Here is a 17,126-nt window from a genome sequence, read left to right as displayed (position 1 = left end):
GGAAGGAAGGAAGGAAAGAAGGAAGTAATTGTAGACAAGTTCATGGAGATAAATGGTAAAGGAAGAATAACAGAAGGAACCAGAATCTGAAACATGGCATGACCTTTAATCAGGGCTCTTATTCCTAGCAGGCTGTGAAACAGCTTTGTCTCTACCTGCTCAATGGATCTCACAATGCTGATGCACTGCTTTAATTTGGGAAGCCTTTCTCTTGAGAGACATGTCTTTTCTTGCTCTAAGTCTAAAGTGCTCCCAAGTGTGGCATTCTCCATGACAGATGTACTACAGTTATGCTTTAGCTGACTCCAAACCCATAGCTTCCCTGTGCCTGAGTGGTCTATTTGATGTCCAAGAGTGTGTTTCCTTTGAGAGCTGGTCTTTACTAGAATATTATCCAGGAAGGTAAGGGAGTATAATCCCTTTGTTCTAAAAGAGCCACTGTTAAATTCGGTAGCCCCACACTCACCCCACTTTTATTCTTTCAAAAAGTCTTAAATGCATTTGCTGATATATGTAAATGCCCTAGATCTACTCCATGGAAAGACACTGTCCAGGAGAGACTTAAGAGTCCTCCCCTTTCAAAAACTTCTCCAAGGTTGCTCCGGTTTCATAGATGGTCCCAATTCCATATGACCCTATAAAGAAAGGAATTTCAAAAATATTTTAACATTTCCAAGGACACCAGAGTCTTTGGCAAATCTCCTGTCCATAGCTGTACTTCTTATAGGAGTCTCAAAGTCTTGTTGACAGAATCAAACATGTGACTGGCAGAACCAGCCAGCTCCATACATGCCCATCTGTGATTATATTGTGTGTCTGTTTCTCACTGATGAAGCACTGTCATCCTTCTCTGAATTCTGACCTTCCCATCATCAGAATCCATTCTTGAAAGCAGGCAGAAATGTAGCCACGGGCCGTTTCTGTTGGAGCATGTGCCACTTGTCTTCTACCAGGAGTCGCAGCTCCTCTTGCTAGCACTTATGCTAAAAGAGGTGTTACTTCTCTAATTCTCTCTTCCCACCTGAAAAGAGGGTATTTATTCCATTTACCAAACAGGTTGCATTCTCTCTTGGCACCTCGATTAGATCAGAAAGGACTAGAGTCTTGGAAAGAAGGCTTTTTTCCATCGTTCTTATGCCTATAACAACTCTTAAAGATATATAAAAGCTCACTGTTATTTAAAGTCTGCTTCTACACTTCAAGGAAATTACCTCTTTTGGACTTAACACTTGCTTTTTGGTGTTTTTACTCGCAGTGACATAATTCCACTGCCTGAACTCTAAGAAAGAAAAAGAATGTGAAGAGTTTTTTTTAAATTTTTAGTGTTTATTTATTGTTCTTTTATTGTAAATATAGCTCTTGGCTTTCTTTTCTCATAGATAGCTTTCTGCCCTAAATCTGTGAGTTAATATCAGTAAATATTTGTTTAATAAAGACAAAGCATGAACAATCTAACAGTAATACTCAACACAGAGCTGTGGCATAATAAGTTATTGATAAATTAACTGGGTCATTTTTTCTTTGAGTTCGGTGAAAACTCTTCAAAATGCAGAAAGTGGTATAATTTTACAACTTTGTAAAGATAGCCTTATACATCTGACAATGTTGACATATTGAAGACAATGTGTTCATTAAGTCCCTAGGCAAGAAACAATCAGCACAGTAGGTTGATACTTGCCTTACAGAGGAGAAGACAGGGCCCGAAACATCTATGCCCTCTCTCACCCGCGCCCAGGCCAGTAGGAATATTTGCAACACAGGCCACTGTCTATTTTTCTAGTGCAACAGGTTTTGGTAATGAAATATAGTGGTTTCACAGTGGACACAGACAACAAAATTTCCTTTTTTTAAAAAAGGGGTATGTGTAACATGTATCGCTGTTATCCAAATCTCTTCTAGTTTTATTTTTAATAGCATTTATTCACTTTTTTCAAAAAGTATAAAGAACCCCTCTTGACATTTAAAATAAAAGTAGTATATTTTCATGACTTAAAACTTCAATCAGTACAGATAGGAACAAAATGAAAAGCAAATGCTTCTTGGTTTTGCAGTCTCAGATTCCATCTACCTGGGGACAGCTCCAGATATGTCCCTAAGAAGATATCAGATTTAAGAATAAAAGAATGTGTCAAGAGAAACTTAGGAAGTGGCAATAATAATAACATACAACATAACGCTCCTTGTAAAAATCACTCCTGGATGTTAAAATGAGGTGGCAGAACTCCAAAAACGCTAAAAGCTGATGACCTGTTAGAATGTCAGAATAGACAGGAAAGCTTTGATGAGGGTATTTTGAGTTATTATAAAGTCTACAAAGAAAGGCTTCCTCCTGTTTTTCAGGATGGGTAGATAACTTATGAACAAGAAAGCAGTGACATGCTTCCATCCAAGCATATGTAAAAAGTAAATCACAGAGATTATGGGGTCAGTTGACCACATCAAAGTGAACTACATGCAGGACTTTTATGTGATCAGTTTCCCTGAGCAATTTTATAACACTTTTATAAAAATGATAATAGCTTTGAGTGGCCTCTAAGACATTCTTTTGGTAATGAGTTTTGTGATATATACTGGCCAGACTTTCATATTATGACATGCATGTAGTCAATAAAACTAGGATCCATATTTTCCCACCATTGGGTAATAAACGATAATGTGATAGTGTGTGTGTTTTTTTAAGTGTGATTTTAATTTTTATTTTATTATTAGTTTCAAGTATACAGTACATTGGTTAGACATTTATACAGTTTATAAAACGATCCCCGTAACGGCTCGTTCTCTCCAGTATTTTTTACCCACTTGTTTAAAGTAGATTATAATTCTATTTCACCTCTGGTGATATTTTCTTTCCATAGTCCACAAAAGCCACACCCGCTTCTGGAGCTCTGAAATCACCGTGGGACTATGACTTTGTTATTTATAATGGCGTTATAGACAAAACAGCCCCAGACTTCTTAGCATTCAAGAAACATTTTAGTTTATCTTGGGGAAGTATTTTCTCTCTCTTGGAACACATCGAGAAGTTTCTCAGGGACTATGCAATACCAGAAGTCAAAATAAAAGGGAACAATCTGGTAGCCCTTCTTCCAGAGTTTGAGCTGAAGAATAAACTTACAAGATATGACCTTCTCTCAGTGTCAGAGAACCCAGTTCACATCCAAAAGATGTTAAACCTTCCAGGGCAAAGGTACAAGGGCCAAGATGGACTGTATAAGGCTGCCAGCAAGATCCAAGCCACATGGAAATGCTACAAAGCAAGAAAATTTTTCCTCATGTTTCGCCAGCACAAGTGGGCGTCAGGTGTGATCACCATTGCATGGCTCTTACATTGCCATAAGGCCCGACTGAAGAAGATCCTGGAGGAATCACGTGAAAGACACCTGCAGAATTTCCGCATCCGAGCCAAGGTACACAACGCTGCCAGCTGTTAAAGCAGACCTCTTTTTCTAAACATTTCTTGCTTGAACGATTGCAATAAGTTGTCTCTCTATCTTCCAACAGCCCTCCCCTTCAATCTCCCTCACTTACCACTCTCCTCAATGTACAATACACAAACCCTACATTTGTTTGTATTGTACATCATATTTTAGCCCTGATCAGGAATCTGCAAATCTGTTGCATTTTTTTTCCTCTAGAAAAAATATCCCTTCACTTTGACTATGGTAGTTCTGTCAGAAAATCAATGTTTAGACTGCATTACCTTTTCTCCCTATATATACCTTCTGGCACTTCAATTTGCTGGGAAAAAAAATCCTGTCTTGTCTACATTGCTGTCACCACTTTGTCAGAAAGTATTTAAGTTTGCAGACAGCCTTTTAATTAGTGCTCACAATTTCATTTATGTTTGCTTTCTCTTTTTTTCATTCATATTCTGTTAATTAAGTGAGCTGCCTCTAATCTTCCCCTGCCAGTAGCATCATGTAGCCACCTAATTAAATTAATTGGGGAAGATGTTTTAAGTATGTAATTAAATCAATTAATATAATTTATGCCTGGCGTAACTGTACAGTGGAAAAACAGCTGAAGTTTGACTAGATGAATCCACTACAGCTTCCTGTCACTGATCAATGCTCTTCTTGATTTTTAGCATCTGGCAGCCAACTGGAATCGCATCAGGACCTCCAGGAGGACTATTATCCATATCCCATCATTAGGTATAACACTTTTGCCTGCAAATCTATCAGCAACCTCTATTACCCACCACATTATGGCTCCTTGATTGAGTTCAAGGAAGGCCCCTTGTTTTATTCAAATTGGTCTCGGCAGGAAAATGTTCTCGACATGATGAGAGTAATAACACAGGGCCCTCGCTCGAAACGGCGTTTAATTTGGGGATTAAGCAAATAAAGTCATTATGTGGGGGCTGCTATTCAGTGGAGAGGTGATTTGCTGTAATTCGCTTTCATCTGTATGAAATGAACTAAAAAGTTGTATTTTTTCCCCCTGAAATAACAGATAATGTTTTCGATCTTCTTTAATGATAGAAGAACACAGGCCTTGTGTGTGTTGTTGCTGTTACGCCAATAAGCCAGGATATTGCTTGTACACTGTTTTTAATCAAATGTGCAGTCAAAATGATAAGCTACATTCTCTGAAATTATTTAGTTCTAATTACGAGCAGATGGGATGCTTTATTTGCACCTAGGGCGCCTGAGCAAAAGGAAATGCTGTGTGAACAAGAATAATTAAGAAGTTGAATAGTGTTTTTTGCGCTTAAATAATCTGCAGTTTCATGTTAATTAGCACTAATGTAATTATTTAATTACATTTATGAATTGGGGAACTTAAAAGCTGTTGTCTACAACAGAGTGGTAAAATAGGTAAGCCAAAGTGACATGGGGAATTTCAGAAATTTGCATTGGAAGTTCTTTTAAAACATGAACTGCTGTCAGAATGTTTGAGACTTGTTTGCTGGCTCGTTTGTTTTGTTTTGATTTCTATCTACCTAGTGTGCTAAATTTTCTTGCTGAGGCCAAATTTCCCTGCTGACTTGGTAGAGTTTTTGACAAACAGTAAAATTCAGTAATTTCTCACATGTTTCTCACATATTAGCTCTTTGTTAAGGCCTTTTAATACAGCAGTGCATTAAGTGACCTATTGTAATAGAATTCTGAACTGCAATTTATTTGTGCTCTTGTGTGAGTATACATGTTCATGTACTTATATGTGGTTTAGAAACATAACACACTTGAACAGTAATATGAAAAGTAAAAATATTAAAATTATTATGTAAATATAATTAAGATTATATTTTAAATTAGTAAAATATACATAGTAATAAAATAATGCAAATGTTTCTAGATTCTCAAGTACTTATATCTAAGTACTTATAGAATAATTTTAAAAAATTTTTAAGTTATACAGGGCCTTTTAGTTTTGGTCTTTTTTATGGCTCACAGAAGAAGTTAGTTTCTTCTTAAGATGTGAGGCAAGACAGATCTGAATTCATTCTAACTTAGGCTTTTGTTTTGGTGGGACTACTTTTGCACACAAAATTAGTTCACACACAGAAATTGCACTTGTAATTGATTGCAACCGGAGAGGCTAATTGCAGACCCAGTTAACTGACTCTAGTCCTCAGAATAAGGTGCAAGAGCCTTTTGCTTCTGCAACGAATTGTGGACCCAACCTGATGTTATGTGAGAAATTTTGTGTTCTCTTTTTTTTTCAAAAATGGAAATAAAAACAAGACCCCTCCACTTTGCAGTGTTGACACACACAAATGTATTATAGACACAATTTCCACAAACTTCCTCCCTCCTATACCTCCACCTCTGTCTCTTCAAAAAACTCATGCAATCAGTCCTGCAGAGAAGCCTCCAAAGAAGTAAAATTATGAAAGAAATGGTCAGTAATCAAAATCGGGTAATAAAAAATAATTTTAAATGAAAATATCTTAAAATTCCAAAAGGGCTTGGTGAATACAAATTAAGTAGAAAAATGACCTGGTCAGAAACTAGAATTGGAAAGCATTATTTTAAAGCTGATATTAAAACTAGTTTTCTTCTGGATTACACATAACTCAGTTTAAATAAATATATAATAAATCTGAAAGTCTTCCCTATTGCAGTAATTTTTTGTTTGTTAATAACATAATAACCCATTTTAAATAAAAAAAACGCTAATTATGGATTTTCTGAGAGATAAGAACAAGCTCGGATATTTTTCTCAACTGAGCATTTAAAAAGCCCAATTACACATTTTCACAAGAGAGTAATACTGGTCTTTGATCAAATAGTATTTGTTTCCACAAACTATGCTTTAGGTTTTATAAAATGACTGTGGATGCTAAATTAAGTTTAAGTAGCATTAAACTGCCATCTTGTACCTATCCCATAGACATAATTTTCAAACCGTAAAAAAATAACAAAAATTACGGTGTACCTCTTTCTCGTGTACCACTTTCCCTGGGAACACTTGAAGAAGATTTCAGCTGGTCATAACTTGGCTACTTTGTCCTGCACCAGGGACTTACCCCACACAATTCACAAAAATAGAAGTAGATGAAAGTGAAGCAAATTTTTTCTCCCAACATATGCCCCCCAAATCTACTGAATATGGTAATTCTGTTTCCTGAGTTGAGAGAGATTCACTAATCAAAATCTGTTGGTAGGAGTGTAAGGTTCAGAATGTAGGCATTTAATACAAGTCGCAGCCTTGTCCTCTTTTTCTCTTTCCATAGGAAATTTGCAATCAAATCTGGTGTAGCATTAGCCTTGGAAATTATTATACCATGCTGTTAGCCAATTGGGGCCGCATTAACTTAATTGAACCCCCAAAAGAAAAGCTTAGTAGCTTTTATTGCATAATATTTATTGCATAATATAGTGCCATTATAAGCATTTGATTATTTGTTTATGCAGTTTTGCAAACACAGGAATAATTGCCTTCTCCAAACCCACGGTCACAGAAAAGAAGGCCTTTCAGTAAAGTTTTTGGCCACCAATATTTATCATGTATTTTAAAATCTACCTCTTGGTAATATGATCACAATTAACACATTGCGGAGTAACCTTTTTTGAAAGGAGGAGTGATGAAACACAATCAACTGTTATATATTTTGGGTAATGTCCCTAGACGTAACAAAGAGTTTTAGCTATTTTTAACCAACAGGAGAGGTGCGATGCTGTTGATTAATTGTCCAAAGAAATGAATTGGCCCTGTGATTTTACAAGATAATAAAAAGAAAGCTATCTTTTACAGATTATATAAGCTCATCTCTTAATTGGATATTGCATTTTTTATCATTTTTATTAATTATAATTATAACAAAATAATCATTATAGTTCATAGCAGGAATAGAATACTAGAGTCTATTTTAAGCAAAATCTATCAGTCAAATAAGAAATAACTGCAACAAAGAATCCTAATTCCTCTAGAAAACTCAGAGATCCAAACAAAACCTACAAACTAATTCTGCTTCCAGTTTCTTTGGCCAAGTTATCTCCTCCACTTTTAATTTAACCCCTGTGCTTCTTTATTACAGTGCATCAATTAGTGGTACACTTAAACTCAGTGGCAATTTAAAATATATTGACATTAAATGAGATATGCCAAGTGTGGGGCTCTGATGGCACAAGCAGGTATACGAGGCAGCTGCCAGGCAATTAAAACCCAGTGTTGAGTTTCTTCTCTCACTTCTCTTCCTCCTTTGAAATAAAAATAGGGGATATATTGAGGTGAGATTTTCTCTTTTCTCTATGTACTCTTTTATTTCATTGCCAAGTGACTTAACAGCTAAAAGCAATGTATATAGTTTAGCTTATTTCCTGTCCCCCCACTCTATTATTTCAGCAAATTATCGAATTAGTGGTCTCCACGGTATTTCATTTCATAAAATTATGGATCCTGCTATTGTGAGAATCATGAGAAACATTTTCTGCTGTTCTGTACTGTCATGAATGCCTAAAAGATAGAAAAGTTACTTTTGTGTACAACTGTCCATATCGCAGTGAGAAAACCCCAAATGTTCATAAGACGATTGCTTCCTAATTTCCCTCCCTTCTGCCAGAAGATAAGAACTTGTGCTCACCTCCATTTGCGAACAGGGGCAGGGCAGAAGACCACAGTCGAGAGTGTTATATCTGAAATCACATTTCTAGAGTGCCTTCAAGCACATTGGCACCTTTCTACATTCTCATTTTTTAGTCAACAACTCAAAGACAAGATAGACTCTGTTCCCTCCACCTCGGGGCTGGGAAATCAGGACTTTCAATCAAATCTTTGCAGTCTTCGACATGTATTTTGGCAGGTAGTATGGAATCCATTGTTTAGCTACGGCGTTCCACACTAAATCCTTGAGACAGATGTACTGCCAAGATCTCCCAGACAGCATTTCCCAGAAATATCCAGATCTTTTGGAATCAGGAACAAAGTACACTTTAACTTTCACATTTATTTATAGTCCAAATTAAAATTAAAATATATTTGTACTCGTCCATGTTATATTTATCCAAGTTATCCAAATCAACAATCATTCACTGGTTAGATAAGAGTTGGCTCCATCACCCTGTAATATTAAATTAGCCAGTTGGTCTTAAGCTATCTGATGTTGTACCATGAAATACAGAAACGGCAGCATTGAACTGGGTATCAAGTGACACCAGCTCATGGGCTTTTCATGAAATGGATTAACATTAGGATGTGCTCTAAAAAGAGTCTTGCAAATACGAAGATAAAACTATAATCTTTGTCATCTCCTTCATGCTCATAAAAAATATTAAGATGTTTGTTCAGCGGTTCTCAAACTTACACTTGTAATGACTATTAAGGACCCCAAAGAGCATTGATTTAAGTGAGTTTTATCTACTGATATTTACCTTATTAGAAACTAAAACTGAGAAACTTCAAAAATATTTAATTTATCTTAAAGTAATAACAATAAATCCATTACCAATATTAATCTAAATAACATACTTTTATTTTAAAAAATGCTTTATTTTCCAAAGCAAAAAAATTTAATGAGAAGAGTGGCTGACATGTTCACAGATCTCTTTATAGAATGTAGTTGGATTCTCATATCTATTTCCGTATTCAATTTTTTGCAACATGTTGTTTTGGTTGAAGCATATGAAGAATGCTTAGCCCTACACAGAAAAGTATTTAGAAAAGGAAATAATATTTTATGTTTTTTACAGCCTTTTAAGATAATTATGAATATTCTTTGATTTTATATCAAAACTCAACAAAGGTAACTCTTAAATGTTAATGGCAATATGGAATCTAAAATCATACCAATGAAGTTTTTATATTTTTGAGAAAATGACGATATTTGAAAAAGGCAAATATCATCTTAGTATTATTTTGTAAGTATTTTGACCTTGCGGACCTCCTGAAAGGGTCACAGGAGCCCTTAGGGTCCCCAGACCACACTTAGAATCACTGCCTTTAGTTGCATTCAGTGCTGTACTAGACACTGACAAAAAGTTTGAACAAGTCCTCATCCTCTTGACAGAAAGGTCTTCAAAACCACCCAGCATCCATTTGGCCAGTTTGGCTTGAGAATGTTTTCAAAACTCAGCAAATCCTGTGTCTTCTACATCCTCATCACAAAATTTCCTAACAAGATTTCCCCCTACCCCCACTCTACTGCAACCCTGAAAACACAGCTCAGTTTTATTTTCATCAAATTGGCACTGGATTTACTACATAAATAACCCTAATAGGCCTCTCTCTTGCTATATCTTATTTCCTGTCTCAGTATCTTATGCTTTCACACTTACACAAGTAATTAAAACCTGGGTATAACCACAATGTCTAGATCACATTTCTCTAGATAAGTGCAATATGCTGATGCGCAGTGTTCTCCTAAATTCTTGCTATTAGAGTACCAAAGTTGGCTAATGGTTAATTTTTTAATGAATTGGAGCAATTCAAGATCATCTCTATAATAATGTCACTCTTGCTCAGCTTGCAACCAGTATGCTTTCCTGAGTGGCAGATAAAGGGAGAGTTACTATTACTGCTATGCTGTGTGTGCCCCTAGGAGCATGTGATACATTTGAACATCTCCCATCATGTGTTTCAAGATGAGGAAAAGGTTGAGGATTACTGCTCCAGGCCATTGAACTGAGACATGCTTGACTACCGTCTCAGGCCAGGGTGATCAGATAAATGAGAACTACTTAGTAACTGGAAGTCAGTTTTTAACCCCTTGTCTGCCTGAGGTACCATTGTAAAGAATAGAACTTGGAGACAAAAGAAACTAGGAGTCAACCACAGGATAATGAGCAGGGGTTCAAGAATATGTGATTCTACTACAAGGGCAGGGGCCTGTCACAGAAGCATGCACCAGTCCTAAGAAGGTTTATTTTGTCACTTGCTCATGTTCGCGAGTTTATCTGAAGGAAAAGCCAGTCTTAGCAGAGCTAGTTTACTGGGTGCAAAGAGTCAGTTAGCATCATCTGATAGAAGTTTGTGTGGGAGTGGAGATGAGAATAGGAAAAGAGATGAAGGTAGAAATGAAGATGGAGAAATGATAGCCAGTAACCACTGATGGGCATCCGTGGGTCAGTAGAGCACCAAAAGTATATAGCTTCAGAGCGGCAGCTCTCTGGTACCTTTCTTTGATGTAAAGCAGAGGAAATAAAATTTTTAAAAAAGATGGACTACTCTATCAAACTAGGAACATTTTGCAGGTGATGAAGATGGCCATAAGGAAAGAAGCTGTGTTCCTCTCTATGGTGGTAGAGAGAGTGCCCCTTTTACACCAGTGCCGTTTTATTCTATGTAGATGAGGACCTAGAAAAAGCTACAAATCCCACTGACAAGTCTATGAATCACCCAGAAGTTCTCCAGATCAGAGAACTCAATTTTGTAAGAGTTGAAAGAAGGGGATGGGATGATGAGAGCACATAGCAGAAAGGGCTAGGAATTTAAAGACACATTGTTTGAGTAGGATCTTAAGACACATTTTATTCACTCATTGGACTAGGGCTATCACGCTGTCTCTGCTTTAATGGAACTTACAGTCCGGTTACAAGAGCCAGAGTAGTGCAGGGGAGAAAGAGACATATACAGATAAACATGGAAGGGGAGAAGCGTGTAATGACAAAATGAGAAAAGTATAGTGGAGAAAGGGTGCAAAGGAATGACAGCGAGCGGAGACTGAGAACCTTCTTAGAAAAGGGTGTCCAGACACACTTGCTGGAGATTAGGGCCTATCAGCTGCATAAGCTAGAAGAACTGTACTTTGATAGCTCAAATAGAATTTATGTTTATAATAATAATAATTTCCCTATATTTTAATGAGGTTCCTTTTGAAAATTTCCCTCTGGCTCAGCTGAAGTTGAAAAAGAAATAATAATAATAACAACAACAACACTTACCTAATGCTTATTATGAGCTCTTATTAGGGATCTTGACCCTCCCTCATCTTTCAATTAGAGGTGAAAGAGAAGCAGAGTGTCTGAGGGGAGTAGCACTTACCAGGGGTAAGGGAAGAAAGACAATCATATTAGTTTTCTATCACCCTGTAACAAGTTACTACAAGCTTAATGGCGAAAACAGCACAAGTTTATTACCTTACAGTTCTGTAGTTCAAAAGTCCAAAAGGGGCTAAAAACTTAGCAGGCTGTGCTCCTTTCTGGAAGCTCTAGGGGAGAATCTGTTTCCTTTCCCTTTCCAGCTTATAGAAGCCACCCATTAAAGGAATGAGCAAGGAAAGCCTTTGTACCCTCTTCCTCCATCTTCAAAGGCAGCAACGGTGCATCTCTGTGCATTTCTTCTACAGTCACGTCCTCTCTAATTCTCTTATTCTTTTGCCTCCCTCTTCCACTTTTAAGGATGCTTGTCATTATATTGGGCCCAGCCAAATAATCCAGGATAATCTTATTTTAGGGTCAGCTGATTAGCAAACTTAATTCCATTTGCAAATTTATTTTCCCTTTACCATGTAACCTAACATATTTACAGGTTCCAAGGATGGGGACGTGGACATCTTTGAGGAACCATTTCTCTGTCTATCACAATTGAAAATAAAAGTGAAAAAAGAGGCAAAGGCTCTTTGTCCCTTTTGGAGTTCTCTGCTCACACTTGTAGAGTCTTATCTTCTCTCTTATTTTATGTAACCACACTTGTCACAAGAACTAAATCTGTAGTATCTGAACTGTATAATAATTTTTAGATTTATGTGATCTTGTACAAGAGATAAGGCCCTTACTCTGAGTTTTCCTATCTATAACGTGACAGGTAGAAGTAGGTGGTCTCTCAAAACTCCTCCAGTGTTTCTATCTGACCTTCGAAGTGTCCTGTCTTTGTAGATTATATTCCAAAATGTGATGTTTCATTGCCACTGGGAATGTCTGCTGAACTCCCCAAAGCCGCAACATCCTTGCTGATAGTTTCCTGGCTAAGTCACTATTGTATTTACTATATGCTCTCAGCATTGATGAGATCTTTTCACGTAGGTGTCAGCACATGTACTTTGTGGATATACAAAACAAGAATAAATCTGATCTTTAAAAAATTGACTCCCAACATTTACTCTGCTGATGGCAAGGTGTATTGCATTGTATCTTGCCCACGTAGAATGGTCTGTTGCCTTTGTTGCAACATACACAGAATTTGTTGTTGTTGTTGTTGCTATGAACTTTAGAAGTGCATGTACTTCATAACATTAAAATACCTTAAATTTACACAGCACTTTACAGTTTACAAAACGTTTTCATACCTGTTAATTCATATGATCCTCTACAACAATGTACTGAAATTGTTAACATACAGTTCTTTAAAATGGGCATATTTCTAGGGTTAACTGAGTAACCATTTCTATCATAATTCTGCATAGACATTTTATATGCATCCTTGATCAGTGGTAACCAAGGTACCAAGTAATTTGTTGGAAAATTAACCTCAAGCACTTGATTGAAGCACAGACTTATTCACTCCTGTGCTGCAAATGCGGCAACAAAGTGATCAGACATCCTTTCTATTTAAATTGGACATCATCTTAATGAGACATCTCACACTGCCTTTTATCTTTACTTTTCAAAGGAAATGTGTTCATGGGATGCTTTCAGGCACTTTTCTTAGTCATACTTTATTCTTTAGGCATTTTTCCTGCCTTCGTATAGTCTGGTATATGTTATTTACAATACATCATTTTAAACATTTATCTGACTATAGATAGAATTATACATATGCAAAATCCCAAGAGTTACAATATTGCAACCACACAGCAAGACAGCATTGTCCGTAGCTCTCTCTATTAACTTGCATATGTGGAATGGGTCCCTAAATTGTTTTAGAAATTATTTTTTATCCTTCTGCCTCTTTAGTTAAGTTCATCTGCATAAGGCAAAAGGGAGATTTTTAGATGACTTGTAAACTCATTTAATTTCCAGACGTTGTCTAGTGTTTAAACACTGACATCAAAGCAAAGAGCCAATTATCAGAGTTCATTTGATCTGAAGCCCTGTTGCCTAAATTGCTATAGTTTTCCTTATGCTGAAAAGGATCTGTGTCACATCTTGAAGATGCAGTATTTAAAATCACTTTATCTATAGCACTTTAACTTGAAACATGTGTTTGGGCTCACTAACCACAAGGAGGCATTGAAGCATCTCTCCAAAATGTGAAAAGCAATTTATTTTTTTTTAAGAAAGTTGTACCTACAGTTGCTGAATCTCATATAAGCAATTATTTCTGCTTGTGAGCATGCACGCCTTTTAAGTTCATATTTTCATTCACTTGTTTTTTTTTTAACCCCTGAAACATCAGCAGAAAGTGTCATTGCCGTTGTTTCTTTCTAGAGATTTTTGGACAATAGTAATCCACATGTGTTTTCCTTTTGCTACGTTTCCAATGGACACGAAGACAACTGGCAGGACTTTCGTTAGTACTGATACAGAACTGCACCACCTTTGATAACCTTTATTGCCCTTTAAAGCTTAGAAGTTCTTTTGACTCTGTGAGCAGAAGCATATTTCTTTAGGATTTGGAATCGCTTAAATACATATTCCTGACGGCAAGGGGTTTCTCTGAAATCTGTGTGTCAGTTTAGAATGATCCTGGGACACATTTTCAAAATGCCCCATAGGAAACGTAAGTTAAAAAGGCGGAATTGTTTTTTTTAAACCTGAGCATAATTTTCTTACATGCTGTTTTGAACATTCACATCAAATGTCAGAAAATTTCCCCATGTTTTTATAATCCTTATTCCCAGCAGCTTTGCTGGTGTTGAAAAATATACTGTTTATCATATCCTCTGGAATAATGCTCAGTCCCCTGAGAAGCAAGGACCTCATTCTTAGGAGTTAGGTTGTTTCTGCAAGATGCTTCAGAGAAAATTCTTTCCTGGAAATGTGAATTGTGACACTTGGAAATCCTCGTGTGCCATTTTGCCATATTTACTTGCTCTATCTGGGTTTTGACTCCTTGTTTGCCTTGTAGGATATTCCCAGCCTGTGCGAGAAAATATTGCTGACTTCAACACACAGCAGAACATGCAGCTAGGGCGGCTGTGTGACATCTTAGGTACAGTAAATACTTTTACAGAAATGAGTCTTTGGAATGTTTATCAGTGGATGTTGATAAAATGTTTACTTTTGCTTATTTTTCCCCCCTCTACAAGGAAAAATCTTGGATTTCTAATTTACTAGCAGGGCAATTAAATGTTTCGTTTTAAAGAACAGATTTATAGTGAAGTCAACTTGATTTTAAAAATGACATTTTAACCAATTTACTTGGGTAGTTTTCTAAATTCTCTTTGCTGTAGGTTTAGATAAGGATATCTCTTCTATAGTCCCAAATCTTCATTTACTGAATTTTGTAGTGAGTGAAGTTAACATTTTTTGTCTCAATACTGTCTATTATATTTTCTGGGAATGAGTGGAAGGTGGTTTCAGAAATGAAAAGCATTGTCTTCATTATACAAATAAGAAGGAAATAAAGATAGATTTTTTTAAAGAAGCTTTTATTTAAATATATATCATCTAGTTATTAGAAAACAGTAGTTGTTTAGTGGAGAAAATTCTTAGAAATACAGACCAGGCGTGATAGATACATCTTTGTAAAAGTCAAGTTCCAATACCAGTTTGGTCAGTTCTAAATCAGACAGCACTGGGAGCCAGGAGGGAAAGATACAAGAATGAGATGGTTTTGGATACAAGAATGAGATGGTTAGGGTTCAGGTTAAGCCAAAAGAATAAAGGTTGCAAAGTCTAAGCAATAATATTGAATCGGTTTGAGGTATACTGGCCGAAAATTCAGAGTTAAATAAAAACTAGGTTTTTATTAGTTACCAAATAAGAACTTCATTGTTTTGCTGAAAAATAATTGCTTTGGCCCTTATTTAAGCAAAACGGGAAGAATTTTAAATTATCAATGACCAACTTAGCTAGCTTCCTGGAATGACATACTTTACATAATTCATATATATTTCAGCATCATTATTATTTTATAAATGCCATTTGGCAACAAAAAATACATCAGGACTAGAAATTTACAGTGTCCTAAAATAATAATAGTGTAATTGCTTTAATCTATTATCTAGGCACTAATACTGTTTTTTAGCATTACAGAAAAAAATTTAATGACTGGAGATTGATTTGTTAGTGCTGAGCTATTTCAACTAAAAACCTGACTGGTTGGAAACCACTGAAGTGCAGCAGAGGGCAGACTTTGCTCTAATTTACCTGAATTAATTTTTTCTTAGATTTTTATATACCCTTCTATATATACAAGTACTATATTTAGTACAAACTAAAAGGCTATTTTTACAGAAGATTCTCATCATTAGGAAAGACTCTGAAGTATTAGGTTTCTATTTTAAATAATTCAATATTTCAGTCTATGTCTACCTGCAATGGAAAATATTGCTAATATGAACATTTCTGAGAGATTATGAACCAAACACCTTTTCTTAGTACACTATTTTTATAAAATGGCAAAGCAATCCTAAAACCTCTTCAAAAATAGTAATGAAAGTTTAAAAATAGTAACTAGAAGATAGAAAAAGTACTTTCTTGTGAAATAAAAATATCAAGGAACTAGGAAAATTAGTAATAATTTCGTGAAAGAGTAAGTGATTATCTATTTTAAAATTTATTTTTCAATTACATCAGTTTGAGGTGTACAACACAGTGTTTAGACATTTATATCCCTTACGAAGTGATCGCTCTGATAAATCTAGTACCCATCTGACACCATACACTGTTATTACAATACTATTGACTATGTTCCTTGTGCTGTACTTTACATGATTATCTTTTTTTTATTCCATTAATTCCTAGTAAAGGGTGTTGCTTTTTTTGTTTATGCAGGGGAAACAAAGATAATCTGATCACTTTGGAAAGACTTGTCATTCACATATTGGCTGTGAAGTCAGAGTGTCAGGTGGAGACCCAATGGCTAGTATTTTCAGTTCCTAGATGAGTTAAGTTAGAGAGTGACTGATATTGACTATTGACTAACAATCAAAGCAATCTTCATTTTCATATTAATTCCTTTAGAAAATTACCTGTCAATTAATTTTGAACATTTATAGATTCACAATCAAGCCACACTAATACTAACTGTTAGTATTAGTGTTATGTATTACTTTGCCATAAATGAACAAAAAAAGTGAAATTAGTGACATGATTTTTTATTATTTGTAACCTAGAAATATCTTTCCAAGAAAAATTTAGTTTTCTGTTATGGAGTCTCTAACTTATTTTTATTTGTTTTTATGTCCTTTTAAAAAATATATACTTAAAAAAATACTAGCTTGATTTTTAAAACCACTAGTTTGGCAAGACATTAGTCTCTTCCTGAAATACAAGATTTGGGATAACTAATCTGATTATTCAGCAATGGGATATAAGTTATTTAACTACTGTCTCCTCAATTCATTTATTTTGAGGTTTATGTGGCAATTTGGTTCCAAAACTAAATAGGAGCCGCTTTCATATTTATACCTATGGAGCACCTACTCTGGGCCCAGCACAAGGCCAGTTCATTCCTTCCAGCCATAAGATGCTTGTCTCCAGAAAGAGAGATTTCTCCTGTGTGCCATGGAGCGCATTAATTGTATAAGACTTTCCACTTCCTAAATCTCTTAATTCCCCCAGATCCCTTTAGTCGACCCACAAGTATTTAGTGAGCGTCTCCTGCATACTCCACATTGTACGAGAGCTTGGGGGAAT

At 35.8% G+C, this 17,126-nt stretch overlaps 1 protein-coding gene across 1 annotated transcript in view; it reads left to right on the top strand.

The window, feature by feature from the left end:
• The window catches only part of LOC105309728 (IQ domain-containing protein H-like), a 121,666-nt gene that overhangs the window by 27,540 nt on the left and 77,000 nt on the right, over positions 1 to 17,126 (top strand). The window contains exons 5-7 of the mRNA XM_011385926.2: positions 2,866 to 3,407; positions 4,088 to 4,154; positions 14,392 to 14,475. Coding sequence (XP_011384228.2) covers positions 2,866 to 3,407; positions 4,088 to 4,154; positions 14,392 to 14,475 — 693 coding nt within the window. The remainder of the gene's footprint in view (positions 1 to 2,865; positions 3,408 to 4,087; positions 4,155 to 14,391; positions 14,476 to 17,126) is intronic.

This window comes from Pteropus vampyrus, unplaced genomic scaffold (genome assembly GCF_000151845.1).
Source record: "Pteropus vampyrus isolate Shadow unplaced genomic scaffold, Pvam_2.0 Scaffold15, whole genome shotgun sequence".
NCBI lineage: Eukaryota > Metazoa > Chordata > Mammalia > Chiroptera > Pteropodidae > Pteropus > Pteropus vampyrus.
Note: the sequence above shows the minus strand (reverse complement) of the source record. Positions and strands in the feature narration are given on the sequence as shown.